The sequence below is a fragment of the Pseudophryne corroboree genome, chromosome 6 (assembly GCF_028390025.1).
Source record: "Pseudophryne corroboree isolate aPseCor3 chromosome 6, aPseCor3.hap2, whole genome shotgun sequence".
NCBI lineage: Eukaryota > Metazoa > Chordata > Amphibia > Anura > Myobatrachidae > Pseudophryne > Pseudophryne corroboree.
Genome location: NC_086449.1, coordinates 473174349 through 473194880, shown reverse-complemented (window position 1 = coordinate 473194880; position 20532 = coordinate 473174349). Strand labels below are relative to the sequence as shown.

At 40.3% G+C, this 20532-nt stretch overlaps 1 protein-coding gene across 1 annotated transcript in view; it reads left to right on the top strand.

Annotated features, from left to right (window-relative positions):
• Positions 1-20532, top strand: part of CFTR (CF transmembrane conductance regulator) — a 256140-nt gene that overhangs the window by 56957 nt on the left and 178651 nt on the right. The window contains exons 2-7 of the mRNA XM_063927222.1: positions 3640-3750; positions 4563-4674; positions 6116-6331; positions 7228-7317; positions 15136-15299; positions 19159-19284. Coding sequence (XP_063783292.1) covers positions 3640-3750; positions 4563-4674; positions 6116-6331; positions 7228-7317; positions 15136-15299; positions 19159-19284 — 819 coding nt within the window. The remainder of the gene's footprint in view (positions 1-3639; positions 3751-4562; positions 4675-6115; positions 6332-7227; positions 7318-15135; positions 15300-19158; positions 19285-20532) is intronic.

Here is a 20532-nt window from a genome sequence, read left to right as displayed (position 1 = left end):
ACTCTCAGATAGAAAAATAAAGTAAACACACATACACAATTTCATGCACTTTCATTTTGCTATAAAAAGGAAAAAGGGGTATGATCAAAGGCGCCCAAAATTAAAAAACAGAATTTAGGAAATTAGGAGGGAGTATCGACATAAGAAAAATAATATATTTCAACAATACTTTGTGTATTCTTCAAGCGGATCTCACTCAATCGTCCGTCTATGTTGAAAATCCTCAATGAATATGTAAAAACAGAAAACAATAAAAAAAAAAAAAACAATGTGTAGTAGGTTAAAAGAAAAAGTCTGTATAAAAATGGTGTCCAGAAGATGGAGCCCTAGTGGATGGAGAACTTGATAGCAGAAAGGACAGGATCTCACCACCAATTCTTTCAAGATTAAGGACGTACCAAAACTCACAATAAGAGAGATAGGGAAAGGCACATAAAGGTATCTTTTTCTGATCGATAAAAGGTACAGCGTACCTCACTCACATGTACAGCAGAAGTTTTCCTCATATAACGGTATCTTTAGAAATGGTCCAACGGATTCAATTTCAATAAAATGATTTTTTTATTATTTGACAAAAAGCCAATTTGAAAATAAAATACAATAAGCCAATACAAAAACCTTACTTGTGTGGTAACAACGGGGGTGTGGGGAGAAGATGTTGGTAAACTCCAAAACAAGAGGGTAGTCCGGAATCCCCTCTTGTAAATAAATAAACCCCCCGTGTACCTCACAAATGGTTAGAGATGATCAGGCTTATGTAGATAAAATGAAAATCCACTCTCAGCATGCACCAACGCCGTTTCAACCCTAAGGTCTTTTTCACACACCTTGAAAAAGACCTTAGGGTTGAAACGGCGTTGGTGCATGCTGAGAGTGGATTTTCATTTTATCTACATAAGCCTGATCATCTCTAACCATTTGTGAGGTACACGGGGGGTTTATTTATTTACAAGAGGGGATTCCGGACTACCCTCTTGTTTTGGAGTTTACCAACATCTTCTCCCCACACCCCCGTTGTTACCACACAAGTAAGGTTTTTGTATTGGCTTATTGTATTTTATTTTCAAATTGGCTTTTTGTCAAATAATAAAAAAATCATTTTATTGAAATTGAATCCGTTGGACCATTTCTAAAGATACCGTTATATGAGGAAAACTTCTGCTGTACATGTGAGTGAGGTACGCTGTACCTTTTATCGATCAGAAAAAGATACCTTTATGTGCCTTTCCCTATCTCTCTTATTGTGAGTTTTGGTACGTCCTTAATCTTGAAAGAATTGGTGGTGAGATCCTGTCCTTTCTGCTATCAAGTTCTCCATCCACTAGGGCTCCATCTTCTGGACACCATTTTTATACAGACTTTTTCTTTTAACCTACTACACATTGGTTTTTTTTTTAATTGTTTTCTGTTTTTACATATTCATTGAGGATTTTCAACATAGACGGACGATTGAGTGAGATCCGCTTGAAGAATACACAAAGTATTGTTGAAATATATTATTTTTCTTATGTCGATACTCCCTCCTAATTTCCTAAATTCTGTTTTTTAATTTTGGGCGCCTTTGATCATACCCCTTTTTCCTTTTTATTGTATTGTACTTTCACCTGTGTTTGGGCAGGTATAGGGGTTTGATTGGGCAGACCTTTTTTGCGCCAGAGTTCACTATCCATTTTTCTCCACTTTCATTTTGCTGTACATGAAATTGTGTATGTGTGGTTTCTCAGTGAGGAAAGGAGGATAACAAAAGATCACCATTAAGAACCAAGAGATAGAGAGAATCTTTATGACAGTACTGTGCATGCTATACTATAGCTACCAATTGGAGCAATGGCCGCTTTACACAGTATAGGAGGAGGAGCAACACATTGGGGAAGGGGAGGAAGTATGAAGAAATTACCATTAATGCTTTTCTCAACCCAGCAAGGGCAATTCTTATTTATTTATTAACAGTTTCTTATATTGTGCAGCAAATTCCGTTGTGCTTTACAACTGGACACAATGATAAAACCCTGCTCGCAAGCTTACAATCTATAGATTCAAACTAAGTGATACTTCCATAGCTTTATAACTTCCTAGCAGATCGCTCTCCCCATATTATAGCGTAGGGAAGCACAAGTAGAGAAAACAGAAGGGACCGCAAGAGAAATCATATATTTCTTGTCAAAAACTCAACTCCAAAATGTCATTTACAGCTTTAGACAGAGAGCACACAGTGACGATAAATACCAACCACCACCTTCTATGTTTTTCATATATTATTTTCTTGCATCATGGAATCAAAGTTATTGTGGAACATTTACTGCAATCACTGAAATGCTTTGTACATTTTGGGGATATTCTATCCTCTCTCTCTCTTCCTGCTGTCTCTCCGATTATCTCTAATTCTCATATCCTCACAGTACCTAGTCCCTATGGAGACAGGTTATTGTGATACACACATTGCCAGCTTTGGAATATGGTATATACAGAAGAGACAGTTTGGTTTACTATAAAGTAATTAAGTCATTTTTTGCTTATAATTTTGCAAGTGGCATATTAATTAATTACTTATTAAATCTAAATTGCTATTGAATGGTCAGTAGTATATTTTCTTCACTATTATAGGATAAAACACTCAGTGCTATAGGAAGTATAGAAGAATAGCATTATTATGCATAATTGGGGTTATTCAGGTCGCATCGCTAATTGATGCGTCCTCAATAGCCCCGTTGGCAGCGCTAGTGCACATGCTCAGGTCCCGTCCTGCGCTAGCAACCAATGTGATCTGGCTGCGAATGCCTCTGCCTGATTGCATTTGCGGGGTGGGCAAAACCGAGCAGGTCGGTGGCGTTTGCAGGGCGGTTGTGTGACATAACACGCAGCTGTTCCGATCAAGAAAATGGCAGCAGACCGTCAGCTACGCAGCCTAGCTGTGGCTGCAGGGGGCGTTCACAGTTAAATTGCGGTTGCAGGCACTGGGCAGGCCATTTAGCATGCTGGGCGGCCTTGCCCTGTGATGGGCGGCTCCCAGCATGTGATAGAAAGGATTGCAGATTCTGCTAAAAAGCTGAATCTGCGATCCTTACTGAATAACCCCCAATGTGTCTATTGCAATGACTGTAAATTTTGCTAATTTACTGGGACAAGCATAATATATTACCAACTTCAGCTTTTGCCAAAACAACTTGATTTGTCCATGATTTCCAGTCTGATATAGTCATAATAAATGGCAATAAATCTTGTTGAGGAGGTGTAGTTTAGAAACAATGGACAATGCATTTTACAGTCATACGTCATGTGAAAACTATGTTTTGGGATTAGCTGCTCCTTGATGTGGATACTGACATGATTCAGCTTTAGCGCCCATGTGTGACCAACCATTTCTGCAAACTTTCACAGTTTCTCAATGTGACAGATTTGGTTCCAATACCACTTCAGGGACATCTTTGCTTAAATCCCTTTTTTAATCCTAGATTTAATCTCAAAAGATTATTCCATCTACTTTTCTCACTGAAAACTGGTGCAAGCTGTATTGTCAATCTGTTTTGCAGCATGTCGTAAAATATAATTAGTACAAATATCCACTATCAATGGTTATAGCCTTTTTTTTCTATATATTTGTTATAAAAAGTAAAATGTGGGCATTGTATTTTGTTTCAGTTGGACCAAGCCTATTCTGAAGAAGGGATATAGACAACGGTTGGAGTTGTCAGACATTTATCAAATTCCTACTGAGGATTCTGCAGATAACCTGTCAGAAAGACTTGAAAGGTAAGGGGATAGGTCATATTGACCCTACGGAAACTTGCGTTATCATAATGTAGAAAATCAGGCTAACGCGGCATCATGCAAACACTTTGTATCCGACTCAAAATCAGGCCCCAGTGTTTACTGTATAAGCACATTTTATACAGAAGTAATGCTTTTAATGCACATACACATTTATATATATGCGTGCGCTAAGCCTAATGATGGAAGTGTGCTTTTATTTGGACTGATGGCTTTAATATGGATGCTGACAGTTACTGGAGCATCCGTAATCCTGTGTATGTCATTTCATGCCATCTGACTAAATATATAGATTTATCACACTGAGAAACAAAGTCACTATAAACATAGGGAAACTTCTGATATGTCTTGTGTCTGTATTAATAGATAAGATTTTATTCTGCCAACAAGTCACCTTTGTCTGCATTGTTACCAGTCAGAATAGTCGGTCTTTGTTTTCTTCTTGCTAGGGACTGGATGAAATCCAACAAACTTTATTTGCCTATTATTTCTGCATTGGTCTTAAGAACCCTGGCAGTATTTTATACATACAATGTGACCTTTACATGAATTAACTCCCTGCCATGAGATATGTGGTTAGGTACTTAAATCTGCCAAACACATGAATGAACCGATGCTGAAGTTACGTTTCAGGATAATGAAGAGTGGATCTCACTGGTATTCTAACACTGTCTTTTATTGGCATCTTTATGTAAACTACCGGAGTTCCCATGGAAATACCTGTGAATGGGCAGAAATGTTCCAAGTGTAAATGCTACACATGATGAATAACTCGCTTGTTTTGTTTCTTTCAGAGAATGGGACAGGGAGCTGGCAACATCAAAGGCAAACCCCAAATTAATCAATGCACTGAAACGATGCTTCTTCTGGAAATTTCTTTTTTATGGTATCCTATTATATCTCGGGGTATGATGACATTTTTGGTTACTATGTACTTTATTTTATTGTTAATAATGATAATGATATGATTACATACATTTTATGGCGTTAAAGATGAACTAATCTAACATTATTTTGCTGAAACATATTCAATACATTGAAATGAAATAAATAGCTGTAGTAGACTATTTGTAATCTTTAATTAATTATTGCTGAATTCCAAAACTTTCGTAAAATGCTTTATGACATTCATTCATAGAGGTCTAGAACTGCAATGTCTTGTCTATGGAATGTGTTCGGTATGAAATACCGATTGCTGGGATGCCGGCAGTCACATGACCGACACCGACATCCCGACATTGAAGATTCCGATTTTGGAGGGGGTAAGTATTATTACCCCCCCCCCCTACTCTAACCCTATGGGGAGAAAGGTGGCAGCTAGGGCTAAACCTTGGAGGGGGGGGGGGGGCTAGGGCTAATCCCCTTCCTAGTGGCTAACTCCCACCCAGTGCATGTCCCTAACACGAATAAAGGAATTGGATTCCCCAGCACCCTGGATGATAACAGTAACCAGATATAAATCCCACATGATAATAGAATTCAGAGATCTTCGTTACACATATTTGCGCAAATATGTGGTTAAGCCCCAAAGCCGCATCAAGGCCTCTCTGTATATGTACATGTCCCTAACACCCCATCCCCCCCTCCTGCCGGGGAATGGAACAGAAGTGCGGCACTCAAAGCTTAAATAGTCATCAAACTCTAGACATCATAAATCCGTTTACTTAAAATGATCTTGCCATTCCCATGCTGGCTGACTTTGTAAGAAAGAGCAATGGAATAGCGCTACATACATTTTAATATGTATTGTATTGTATTGTATGTATTGTATGTATTGTAGTATTGTTGTTACAGCCAAGAATTATATAAAACATATTGGTGTCACTGGGCCTCTCAAACAGCAGTGGAAATTTGAAACAAATTATAATACCAAAAGCTATATTAAAACTGTATTTTTTTTCCCTTTGGGGGCCAATTTGTTTGTTTTCTGTGGGGGCCAATATGTGTGTTTTTTCTTGTGTGGAGGGGCCAATGTGTTTTATTTTTTCTTGTGCAATGTTTTTCATCTGTGCTTGCATCTGAGTTGCACCATGCATGCAAAGATGTACACCAGGGAAGGGCACTGTAGCCACATTAGCATAAAGTCACAGATGCAACTGCAGCAAAGATGCAAGGAAGGCTGTAACTGCGCCCAGCTCAGAATCAGACCCTATGAGGAGAAACCCCGCTCCTCAACAGATGCAACCCCTACAACAGCCTCCGCCCCCGTTAGCGCTGCTTCCATAAACATCCCGGGCTGGTTTTCCATCCCAATCCACCCCTGGCTGTAATTCACAATTTGTAAGGTGTAGCACTTGTTATGGATTAGTATTATAAAATATATTTATATATTTCTTGTTTCTTTCAGGAAGTCACAAAAGCTGTTCAACCACTTCTGCTTGGAAGAATCATAGCATCTTATGATCAAAGCAATACTCTAGAGAGGTCCATTGCTTACTACTTGGCAATTGGTCTGTCTCTACTCTTTGCAATCAGAATGCTGCTTGTACATCCTGCCATATTTGGTCTACATCATATAGGAATGCAAATGAGGATAGCAATGTTCAGTTTAATTTACAAAAAGGTAAGCATACTGCATTATCTGGCCACTAGGGAGGTGGCATAATGTCAGCCTGAGTTGTCAATATGTTTTTTTTTTTTAAACTGTGATAAGCTTAGCTTATCGAAGTCTGATAAATGGCAAACAGTACCTGCTAAAGGCTATGGAGATGCTGAAAACTCTGAAATAAAAGGAATTTCATGAGAAATCAGTGATTTCTCTACAGTAAGCCTTTCTGATAACTTGCCCAGTGATAAACGATTTTTCTCCAAAAATGATGGAAAAAGGGGTTATCACTGGTTGATAGATTAACCACTTGGTGTTCTCTAAGTTTGCATTGTGATCCAAATTTAGGGACTTATTTATTAACCGATGAAAGTGCCCTTTTCGTGCAAAAATGGTTTTACCAGAAAAAAAGTCTCTTTCACCGTTTCCTATTATTTAAAAAAAGAGTAAATTCAAGAGAAATTACATGTGTCTTTTGTTAAACTAGATATCGGTGCTTACCAGCGTTCCCATACAGGTAATTGCAACATAGGTGGTTTCCTATCAATTTATCAACCTTTTTGCTGCAAAATAATGCCATCTTAGGATGGTATTACTAACCTTTAACATGGGCCCCACTGCCGCCAGAGAGGCTTCCCTGTATCTCTCACTATATTATACAGTTATGCTTATATGCCAACGTTAAGCTCCCATGCACATAGCTAGAACGCTTCTCACTTCCTCCTTTTTGATGCAGCATTAGACTGCCAGCAAAAGGAAAATGATCATTACAGAGGAGGAGGGTAGCTGAGTAGCCTCAGCATAGTAAATGGCAGTGGTACTTGATTATGTATTTAAGTGATAATAGTCGCCATTGCCTATAAGTCATTCATGATAAATACACGTCTTACTGTGCTGCATTTCTGTCATTACAGACCTTAAAATTATCAAGTAAAGTTCTGGATAAAATAAGCACTGGGCAACTTGTAAGTCTTCTCTCAAACAACCTGAATAAATTCGACGAGGTAAGATTGCACATTTCATATAAATTGATGGGATAAATCATTTTATGTTTTTCTATATTCTAAAACATAAACCTGGTGGCTGGAAAGGAAAACTAATGAATATAATATAGTGGATTTTTTGTTCAACTCTTCATACATGCTGTATGTGTCCATAAATGCCTGTACTTAAATCGTGCCAAATAGCCCTGTTTATCACGCCGCGCACTTAGCGGCTACAAAGCACTACAGATGTGTCCTCATTCACTTATCCTTTCTGCTCCATATGGTGTGAGATGCATTGCCCGGCTTATATGCTCCACCATGAGTAGCGATTCTTGGACTTTCGTATTTACTGTACACAGGTTGAGTATCCCATATCCAAATATTCCGAAATACGGAATATTCCGAAATACGGACTTTTTTGAGTGAGAGTGAGACAGTGAAACCTTCGTTTTTTGAATGCTCAATGTTCACAAACTTTGTTTAATACACAAAGTTATAAAAAATATTGTATTAAATGACCTTCAGGCTGTGTGTATAAGGTGTATATGAAACATAAATGAATTGTGTGAATGTACACACACTTTGTTTAATGCCCAAAGTTATAAAAAATATTGGCTAAAATGACCTTCAGGCTGTGTGTATAATGTGTATATGTAACATAAATGCATTCTGTGCTTAGATTTAGGTCCCATCACAATGATAACTCATTATGGTATGAAATTATTCCAAAATACGGAAAAATCCCATATCCAAAATACCTCTGGTCCCAAGCATTTTGGATAAGGGATACTCAACCTGTATCTTAATTTAGCATCTGTGTTACATCACAGCTGCATACAACGTTCCTTATACTGTACTTGGTGTGTAACATTAGTATTTTGTCGCCATATGAGTTGATATTAAGTCTCAGATTATGCACAATGACACGTGGTGCGATGCATGATGCTGTTTACTGGTATCTGTCCCGGGTCTTTTTTCCAAGGTTAGCGTCCAAATACCACACCGCTGCTGCAAGTAGTGCCAGTGGCAATGTCCAGGGCACTTGTGCATTGTACATTTGTCACAGTTTTTGTTTTGTTTTTTACTGACTTTGCTGTTTAATAATGCCCTTTGGGTTAGTTTTGGAAGAATATATTTTTATTACCCATTCATTTGCTTGAAGCTTGACAAGTGTTACATGTTATAAATTCTATATTTTCTTTTTGTAATATATAAAATTGAAATATGAAAATATTTTTAACAGAATTTATAGCATATTTCTACATGTGATGAATAATTAATTTTGATTATAAGTAGCTGAATATATTGATTTATTTTTTATTTTTGAGGCATGTAGTGAGTATATTGCATCTCTTAATTTAACTGTGTTTTCTTTTTCTGGATCTGCACGATTTTTCTCTTTTTCAAATTAAAATTGCAGCAGACTACTTTTTTTTTCTTCAGGCATAGTATATTACTTTACTTTTTAAAATATTATATACTGTAGTGCTTAGTGACGTTGCCATATTTAATTAGTCTGTATTCCAATTATTATAACTTTCATACTTATTAGGAGCATTTTGTGTATTATGGGAATACAAATCATGTTACCCATTGTATATAAAAGGTCAGAATTGAACAACCCCCAAAACATATTTTAAATTCCACTGTGGAAAAGGATATCATCCTGCTATGTGATCAAGGAAGTATTCAGTAATTGATAATATCCACTTTCTAATCAACACTGAAAATTCATATTGCAAAATATTCAAAGTACAAGTAGTCCCAGATAGAGCTGAGTGAACTTGTGGTGGAATTTCATGTGAATCAAGGTTTGTAGTGAAATAGGCCATTGCCAAATTAGGGTGATAACCATCATTGGGTTATGCCTTTGCTATTTCAAAATGTATTTCTGGATTTGCATTTTGCTGATTCTCAGTCTATGAGCATTGATGACAATGCTCATTTCATTCTGGTCAGGGACAGGTGAAAATATCGGATCTTGATGGTCACCAGCACTATCAAATTGCTTGGGTTCTGCTGTTTGTGTGCTCTGGAGATAGTAATTGGTGCTTTCTCATCACATGGGCATACTGTGGGTTATACTTTGTAAGTGTGTTTAAGCATATCCTTTATGTTTATATTTTGCTTATAATTAGGCTTACCATACTATCCCTATAACCTGTCTAATTGATGAGTGTCCTGGTTTAAAGGGATGGTATGGTAAGCCTACTTACAATTAGTCTAGGTGAGATGGGGAGGTGTTTTTGCTGTATTTTAGCGGTTTTTATAGCTTATTTTTTCCTAATAGTGAATGCATTTGTTGCACATAACAGAAAATGTGCTCAGGTGAGACGTGTCTGTGATGTGAGACTGGTGAAAAAATCAGACACATATGCTGATGTTGATGAGGAAACACATCTCAATCCCTGCATACAGGTAGAAATGCTCTCACTGAGTGGGACTGTTCCAATCAGTGGCGTAAGTTTGTCCCAGTTGCCTGGAGGCAAGATAAATATTGGTGTCCCCCCAATATATGGAGTGCCATGAAAAAAATGTATATGTGTATCACACACATTTCATTGTCATTTGTTTATTTATCTGCTCAGTCACTCACAATTCTGATTATTTCTCTGACAATTATTTTGCAAGTGTCATACCCAGGATTAGAACCCACAACCTATTACACTGGAAACAGGCGCCTTACTGATGGAGCTATCTGCTTTTGCATAGGAAGTTTGAGAAATAACTTCATGTAGCTAGAATTCTCATGCTACCTACATAGCAGCAAATAGCTCCATCAGTAAGATGTCTGCTTCCAGTGTAATAAGTTGTGGGTTCTAATCCTGGCTATTACACTTGTGAAATGTGTATCTGTAATAAAGAGGGTGTGATGTGTAAGGTGCAGTGTCTAGTGGGGTAGTAGGATACGGACGAGATAGCAGCAGCTATCAATTAACTTAACTGAATGTTATCACACAACAGGAGAAAAGGTGCCCCCCTTCAGAGCAGGAGCCGGGGACAGCTGCCTCCGTTGCCTCCCACAGTTACACCTCTGGTTCCAATCATAACTTAGGCTAATGTCTTGGCCAGCTATGCAGCAGCCCCTTAATGTGCACATTTTCACTGAAAAGTGTAGATGTCTATTTCTTGCAACAGTTTTGTAACGTTCATTCATTTAACAAAACATAGCTAAACATTATACATATTTGCATTGATTAGCTACAGTTTCCTCTTGCAAAGGAATGTAATTCAGTTAGTTGGTGGAATCTTACATCATTGATACTGTTACAGTCTGTATTATTGGTTGAACGGATATAAAGTTAAACATTCTACGTAAGCTGACACTTCATAAGTGCAATAAAAATGTCTGTTAATGATTATGTGGATAATTTATCATGCATTGTAACATGATCAGACCACTGGAGAGGGTTGTGGCTGACTGTGATGATGTATGGTGGATTATGTCTGTGTGTTTAATTTTATGGTTCACAACATTATAAGTAATAATGACACAGATAGCGTTTCATAGCAGTAATACACTCATTATTCTAGGTCTCTGTGATTTATGAAGTCCTCACAGTCTGTTACATTGTTTGTTGTGTAAAGAATTGTGGGAATAGTTTGTTCTGCCACTTACTCTGTGATACCATACATAAGCTGTCTGGAAGAGATTTACCTTGTGATCAGAAGGATGTTATGTCTCTTGTTCTGTTTTCTTTTTCAAAGTTTCTACTCTTTTACTGTGACTAGTAACATCTTTGTGTCAAAATAAATTGGAGGCCATTAGCATGATGGACACCAACAAACATAGGACAGAAGCTGGGAATGAGGAGGCTAAGGTCAGGAAATAGACCGGGGACAATATAAATCAGATTGATTATCTTAGGGAAGCCAGTGAAACAAATGATTGTACTGATCTATTACATGAATATGGATAAGTTTGAATGTAAATTATGAAAAGTCAATCTCAGATGATCAATTAACTAGTATATTGGACCTTGCATAATCAAAATCACCCCCATTCTCACATTGTCGCGGTTCTGGGCCTGCCCTTCTGTCCCATCTCCCATAGCATAATCATAGTGACCTAAAATCTTCCTCAAAGACTGGGTTCTGGAGCATATAGGACATATAGGAAGGAACACTTTATTTACATAAAGGGGGTTCAATACTTAGTTACAGAAATTCTATAAAGTAAAAGTACAGATGACAGACAAATGAGTAGCAATTTCAAAATAAAAAGGAAAAACTTACATAGAATTACACGTGGCTTATTCTGGCATGGAGACATTGCAGGAAAATGTAAATTCAGGCTTCAACTTAGAAATGATTCTTCAAGTCTGACATAGAACAAAAGGTTCCCATACCATTTATCAGCATAGGACGGTTTGTTAATTAACCTAATGAACACACCAAGACTGACAATTTAACTTATATCCAAAGTACAAATGACTGTACATAATTTCCACTGTGTAATAGCCACATGAAATATGGTATGTTAATGCTAACCACTTTCATTTAAGCTCTGGGAAGTGTGATTGGTTAGATATCATGTTCTAGGCGCCCTTAACTTCACTTCAGACTTCATGTCTGTTCTTATGATTTTGGAAGCTCCCAGCTATTATAAAAATATGAATTTTACATAAAAAAAATATTGTGAGATCTTTGATCCCTGTTTATGTACAGTCAAACCTGGGTGTATATTTATAAAAATTTGATTTTAAAAGAGCACTTTATGAATCTTCAAAATCAATTGAAATCGATTCCTTTTGAGTTTCTAAAATTTTGAAAATTGTCCTTATTTACTAAAAATTAGAGATGAGCGTGTTCGGTTTTACTCGGATTTACTTGGATTTACTCAAATCTGGTTAACCAATAAGAAAAATCCAGAAAATAAGAAATGGCGATAATTCTGGTGTAAAGAACCGAGTAAATCCTAACCAAATTTTTCGAATTTGATGTTGGGAAGGGATTTTGAGTTGAATTGGTAAAATCCCTTATCAAATTGAACCTCAAATCCCCATTAAAATCTCCATTAAAATCGAATACAAAATCGAACGGAACTTTCTAATTGCTTCCTATTGGTCCAAATCTATCACATGCACACTAAAGGGAGACCTCTCTCTTTACACTGTTTTATACAAGAAAACCTAAGTGATGTTTTTTTAAAATACTTACAGCTGAAATAGTTGACAATAAGCTTAGCCTTCCTCTCTGCCTTCCACTTTCTGTGCACACATAGTCAGTTGTTTGCTGAAAAACCCCTCTGCCTGCTCCCCTGCTGTCGGGATTCTGGCATTGGTCTCCTGAACGCCGGGATCCCGACAGCTGGTATATTCACTGCATCCCTATACATACTGTACTTATCATTCAAGCAATATTGTACTGTACAATGGTTGAATTATAAATAATGGAAGATATTTTCCTTTCTACAATGTCCTGTCATTCCAAAACTGCAGTAGCAGAATAACTTTATATACATGTACATATGAAGTTTTTCCAAAGTTACTACAGGTTGAGTATCCCTTATCCAAAATGCTTGGGACCAGAGGTATTTTGGATATAGGATTTTTCCGTATTTTGGAATAATTGCATACCATAATGAGATATCATGGTGATGGGACCTAAATCTAAGCACAGAATGCATTTATGTTACATATACACCTTATACACACAGCCTGAAGGTCATTTTAGCCAATATTTTTTATAACTTTGTGCATTAAACAAAGTGTGTGTACATTCACACAATTAATTTATGTTTCATATACACCTTATACACACAGCCTGAAGGTCATTTAATACAATAGTTTTAATAACTTTGTGTATTAAACAAAGATTGTGTACATTGAGCCATCAAAAAACAAAGGTTTCACTATCTCACTCTCACTCAAAAAAGTCCGTATTTCGGAATATTCCGTATTTCGGAATATTTGGATATGGGATACTCAACCTGTACCACTTTTTAACTGCTGTACTTTTGGGGATTCAGCCACATGAATCTGTGTAGTTTTCTGAAGAATAATTGTGTTGTTTGATTCTGTTAGCTACTATAGGTTATCTCACCATCTGTGTATGCAGTCTTTATTAGAAACTAACAATATTTATTTATAATTCCTACTCTGTAGTATTTTCTGTCATATATCCATTACTGATAAAATAATGTCTGTTTAAATATAAGGTTGTGAGAATACAGGCAAATTGATAATTTACAGAGTATGTAAAAGCTCTCATTGATTCTCTTACTGCTGCTGTTGTCTGGTATATATGGTGATAATTGCAGAAGTTTCCTATGAAATCATACCCTCCAACTATACCTTTTTGTCCAGTACAGTACTGTTTGATTATGATCTGTACCGGACAAAAGGGGCTATGTACCGTTTTTCTACATCTCCCATTCCTATTGAAACCTATGGGAGAGCTGCGTAGTCATACCCCCTTTACCAGTGACCACGCCTCCTTCCCTTGTTTGTAGCAATTTTCAGCTCGCCAGTGTTGAAATGCATAAACACAGCACTTACTGAAAGTGTCTGTCCTCTGGTAGATGCATGGTGTAATGTCAGTATCCTATATTGTCATGAGTAAAACTAACTCACAGCACACCATATTTATCCATTAAACAGGCCGCAGAGTTAGAACATGCAGTATTACATTGTCAATAATAGTACATTAAGATATCAAAGCAAAGACAATGCAGTAGAAGAAACAGTGTTGAAAGATGCTGAAACATTGATATGATTTTTCAGTGCAATGGTTTCTGCATTGTTACTTGGCCACAGGAGCGGTTCTTGGTGCAGGCAAGCAGTGCCTGCGCCCAGGGCGCTGTGGCCTGGGAGCGTGGTTGCAGACACCCCGCAGGTGCCCGCCGCCTACCCGCACACTTTTTTTGTGTGTGTGTTTGGAAGCGGCTACTAAGGGACACAGCAACAGGGGGCACAACAACTGGGGGCACAGCGACAGGGGGCACAACTACTGGGGCAAATCTACTGGGGGCATAGCTATAGGTGGCACAGCTACTGGGGAAAATCTACAGGGGGCATAGCTACAGGGGGCAAATCTACTGGGGGCATAGCTACAGGGGGCAAATCTACTGGGGGCAAATCAAGTGGGGGCACAACTACTTGGGGCAAAGCTAACTGTGGCCATGCCCCTCCCCTGTAGCCACACCCCACCCCTATGAAGTCACACCCTATTTTTGACACACACTTAACTGTTTTCCCACAGGGGTGGGGGGCAGTGAAGACTTTCGCACTGGGTGCCACAAGGTGTAGAACCGACCCTGCTTGGCCATCCTGGGGCACATACATGCAGAGTCGATCAGTCCATTTCATTTGAATTAGGTGACAACAGTATAATTTTTGTCCTTTTCCTGCACAATTAAAAGATCTCATTGAAAAATTGAGGAGATACAGTATTCAAGAATGTTCTGATGCATCTATAGAAATTGCCCAGTGGTGTAATTTACTGTTTCTTTGGGATCAGTACGAGATCCCGGTGGTCGGGATCCTGGGAGCCCAACAGCTGGGATCCCAGCGGCGAGCGCAGCGTGTCCCCTCAGGGCCTTGCTGTGCTCGCCATGCTTCGGGCCCGGCGGCAACCTTCGTGGACCACCACCCAAGAGGGGTAACCAGCCGGCGGTCAGGACTCCAACCGCCAGTATTTCAGCTGGTGTCTGGATTCCGGCGTCGGTATCCTGACCGCAGGGATCCTGACAGGCGGTCAATTGACTGCCTCCCGTATCTTTATTCCATTTATGCACCTTTGTAAAATATGATATAATCATTATACTTTCTTAGAGGTGTAATCTGTCATTTAAATTATCTCCCATTTGACCTAAATTCTGCTTTGACTTTGTAGGGCCTGGCCCTGGCTCATTATGTATGGATTGCTCCACTGCAAGTGGCTCTTTTGATTGGTCTGATCTGGGACTTGCTGCAGGCCTCTGCTCTCTGTGGTCTAGGTTTCCTTATTATTCTTGCACTATTTCAAGCGTGGTTGGGAAGACGGATGATGAATTATAGGTAAGAGCCATCTTTCGTTTGTAATTTATTAATGCAATGAAATATACATATTGAAATGTATTAATAATAGTCATACAAAGCTTGTTTTCATTGTAGAATATGTATTTTAGACAGTGGAAGATATATATCATTATACTTGTCTAATGGATGACATGCATCACAAGTGTGAGTTCTTGGACGTGCCTAGAAATGACTTCCAGCAATTGCAGCATGCATTGGTTGGCGTACCAGTCCCTAGTGATAGTGCGCTGCTGTACGAGTGGTATGGTAGCTACATGACTAGTCTTGGCCACAAAATCAGCCACCGTTTGCTTTGCCATGCTGCGCTCACTTCGGCACTTCTGTGGGGTTCATCTCCAACTGGGGTTTGCTAGGCCTACTGTTGTTTAGTCTCTGGGTCGTAACTATAGGTCCAGGATTTAGATCCACTGATGATCTCAAGGAAAGAGTTTGAGTGACCATCATCGAATCTGTCATCCAAGCCTCCTTCAGTTCTCTAGTCAGCTGATGAGGCACCCAGCATACAGAAACCTTGCTCAGGCCAAGCTTTTTGTGGAGTATCAAGTGGATGGATTCCAATTAGATGCCTATCTCATTCTCTAACTGGGCCACAGTCACACTGGCGTCCACCTCAACGGTGGCCCGGACAGCAGCAACATTGTCTTCTGTGAAGCTGGACACTGGTGGGCTACAGTGCTCCTCATCTTCCAGGGACCATGCCCCATGCTGAAATTTTGCAAACCATTCAAACACAGTGGTTCGGGATTTTGTTTCCTCCCCAAAAGCAGCTCACAGTTGGTCAACACCATCCTGCTCTCACAGACCACTCTTGTAGTTGTAGAAGATCATGGCTCTCCAGTGGCCTCTATTGAGCTCTATAAAAAGTTTGTGATGGAAATGAACATACTGGCCTCTTCGGTGTGCAATGGTTCTGTGCCTAGACATTTCACAAGAACTTTAGTCAGAGATTACAGTTCACAACCAGACAGTCAGATTGTGTTTACTTATACATTGCACATCCAGAAACTTATTGCACACCCCTCATAAAGTAGAGAGAGATAAAGTGCCAACCAATCAGCTACTGGCATCTTTTTAAACACAGCCTGTAAAATTACAGCTGCTGATTAGTTGGTACTTTCTCTCTCTCCAAACTGTCATAAATCTTCCCCAGAGTCACACCTACACACAGAATCACATTGACCAGCAGTGGCACCATACCTGTCTGTCTGGGCGGTCTGCATCATGTCTGGCTGATTACGCCACCTCCTTGCCCTCCTGCTGACTGATCTGATGTCACTGGGAGGCCGGGCTTAATCACAATGGGAGGTGCAGTCTAAATCAGGGAGTGCTGCTTAAGTCCGGCAATGCCAGGTACTACATGCTGGCTTCTAGGGACTGCAGCCCCTAGAAGACAGATAGGCATGCCAGTATAGCAGTGGAGTGTGTTCACCTGGGGAAGCACTCTTTCGGCTATTACAGTCTGGACTGGCAGTTCCAGGGGGAAAAACACCTCCCCCTGGTACTGCCTGTCTGGCTGTGATAGCAGCAAGTGCTTCCAAAGGGAAGATACTGCCACTACTTGGCAGTCTCTGCGGGTTGCAGATTTTACCAAGGGGGGGCTGACATCATCTGACAAAATCTCACTTTGACGTAGAAACTCACAATGACCATAACTAAAACACAGGAGGTTATCTATGAAATGCAGCTGCTGCATAACACAAAAATCAGGAGAACCCCACCCTTATCGCAGGAAAGTGCCTTGATTCTTGAGTCTGCTGGGAAGAGGTGGGCTAAAATAACATGATTTGCATCATGTAGCCCCCCCCCCCCCGTACATAAGGTATGCAATTCTGCCCACTTCACTAGGAAGTGGGTAGAATGTGGCGGATCTGTCTACTGTTGCAGTGGTGCAGAGGACTTCCCAGAAAATTGTGAGTCTCCCACACAACTTCCGGAAGAGTAGACAAGTATGGACTGGGGCATGAAGGGCCTACCAACGAATACAGTGGTAGGGGCCCAAGCTTTATGGTGTGGCCAGCTACCACAGATGGCCCCCCATTACAGAGGACATGCCCCATTATAAAGGAGAGGGCAGGAGTGTTTCAGAAGCACCCACATTAATTGATAGGAGGGCTAATCTTGGTATTGTTTCCATAGAAACAAACCGAGTACCTAAGTTCATCTATGATTCTTCTCCACCAAGTTGCTGACACCTAGAGGAGGGGGTGGGGCTTTAAGGCAGTGAGCTCCACCAGTGAATTTCCCTGTACACCTGTGGGCCAGTCCAACCCTGCTCAAAGGAAAAATGTTGCTATGGAGAAGGATATCTTGTTGTCCACTGTCCTGCATAATACAGCATCTGCTCTTCGCAAATGCTGCCATCTTGATCCGTACACCCAGGCAGAAATCTAGGTGCACTTTTGCAAAATAAGGTGCATGCTGGGTCCAAAGCTTAGCACCATACAGTGGACAAGAACACTCATTCCGAGTTGATCGCACGTAGCAACTTTTTGCTGCTCGTGCGATCAACTTGACGCCGCCTATGGGGGAGTGTATTTTAGCATAGCAGGGCTGCGATCGCTTGTGCTGCCGTGCTATGCTAAAAAAGTTTCCTGCAAAACAAGACCAGGGTCAGACTTACTTACCCTGTGCGACGGATCCAGTGACGAAGGTCCCGGAATTGACGTCAGACATCCGCCCTCCAAACGCTTGGACACACCTGCGTTCGCCTCACCATGCCTGTAAAACGGTCAGTTGACGCCCCGGAATGCCTCCCGCCTGTCAGTCTTCTTGCGATCGCCGCTGCGATCACTTTTTCCACTGGGGCGTCGCTGCCCAGCGACGATGCGCGTGCGCAGTGCATGTGCAGTTTCGACCAATTCGCACTACTGCGACAAACTGCAGCGTGCGAACGGGTCGGAATGACTCCCAATATTCTCTCTGTAAATAACCATTGCAGACTGATAATGACACACAGACATTCATGTAAGCCAGAGGTTCCCAAACTGTGAGCCGTGACTCTCTGGGGTGCCTCGGGACACTTGCAGGGGTGCCCTGGGTTTGTGGTCCAGGACCAATTAAAATTATTCATGGTCAGTATAATAGGCAAAACCAGTGCTGGTGGCTGCCAGTCATAAAATATGTGGCCAAACAGAAGCAAATCTTATCCCTCACCACACAACTGACCCTAAGGATGACATAAACGCGATCTACTTAATGTAATATTTCTTTCTAAATATCTCAATAAGACATTTTTGGCCTAGGGGTGCTGTGAAAAAAAATCTGATATTCTAGTGCGCCGTGATTCAAAAAAGTTTGGAAACCACTGATGTAAGCATTGACAGATGAGGGAGGCCATCTGCTCTTACTTTTCTTGGTGGTCTGGATTTGGCCAGTTTGAAGCCATTCCCTCACTACTCATTATAGTTGCAGCACTAGTTGAGTCCCAGGAGGCGCCTTTTTCACTACAATGGTAGCATCCTGTTGCTGCAGCCATGACCAGAATATGAGGTACGTACTTCCATCATCAGAGGTGCGTGTAGTGCAGCTTTAGGGTATAATTAGCACTTTCTGATATCAGAACACGACAATTATAAAAACAGTATACACAGAATTGATATCCGACTCTAGCTAAACATTACCAACTTACAGAATTAATTCTTGCTGTATGTGTTTTGTGGTATGCTGTATATAACACCAATACGAAATGTGTATTTTGTAGCAACAGTTGATTCTTACATTTTGTCTATTAGTGGTGTCAACAATCAGTGTTACAAAACTAAGATTGTATAATTGCATACTTGTGGATTAAGTGACCAACTGATTACATATCCTTACTTCTTAAACCAATATCTCATAGAGACAGGAGAGCAGGAAAGATCAATGAGAGGCTTGTGATTACATCTGAAATCATTGACAACATACAGTCAGTAAAAGCCTACTGCTGGGAGGATGCCATGGAGAAAATAATTGAAACTATCAGAGAGTAAGTAGAATCCTTGACAGTAAACACAGACATTATTACATTGGGATGGAATCGATATCCCTGCAGTCACCATCCTGATGGTCAGAATACCGACAGTGGCATCCGTGAGTATACTTTACCTAACCCTAATCTTAACCTTAATCGGCCTCCCGCATCTTCACCCTAACCATCCTCTTCAAAAGCCTAATCCTAACCGCATCCCCCCCCACAATCGAATCCTAACCACCACTGCCCCCCTGCAGCCTAACCATAATGCTCCTCCCCCCTTCCCCCCTCAGCCTATCCCAAACCGTCCCCCTAGTGCCTAATCCTTACACTAATCCCATTACTTACCATTGGGATGCTGCTGTTGGCATTCTGACCATCAGGATTTCAACTGCTGAGATCCTGACAGCATCTCATTACATTATATATTCACAAATGTTATTTGGAAATGTTAAATATTTACTGTCCACAATTTCATTTTAATACAATTGCTTGCCTAAACATTTCATATCGTGATCAGTCTGACAAATGCAACAGTATGTTTACACAATCAACAGTTTTAACAAACATCGGATGGGCCATTGATGCAGTGTGTTGCTGGTTTACTGAGCTGCATCCCAAAGAGCAACTGCTACAAAAATATTGTGGCATGGAGATGAATTGACCTGTATGTTGCAAAGACTCTGCTTTCCACACAGGCAGCTGTAGTATACAAGGATCAATGTTTAGCATTGAATGACTACATCAGCACCCTTTTCTTGCATCTCTGTATGGTCCTCATAGAGAGAGCAACATAGAGATCATTAACTCTAGGGGGGTCATTCCGAGTTGATCGCTCGCTAGCTAGTTTTGTTAGGATCTCCTGCTCTGTGCTGCCACGTCGCCATGGCAACCGGGAGGCAAGTGTTAGCGAAGTAACCTGAGCGCAGCTGATACTCCGGTCCGGGTTTTTACTGTGTAGTGGTTACAGGCTCTGTGCACGGCAGGGAATCCGGCGCTGGTTTTGTGCTCACAGTCTGTGAGGTCTGAGTGGGGCGTGGACAGCAGCTGCTATATAAACCATCCTCTCAGGCTAGGCAAATGCTGCTGAATCTTTGTTTGTTAGTCAGTTCCAGAGAGTTAGCTAGTACTGTGTGACTTTGTATTTACTTGCTGCTTACTGCGAATAGGCCTTGGGATTCGGTACTTCATTCTGCCAATCCGGACCTAGCAGTAAGACTGGAGTCAGTTGTTTGACCTGCTGGGGTTCTTTTGCTATTCTGT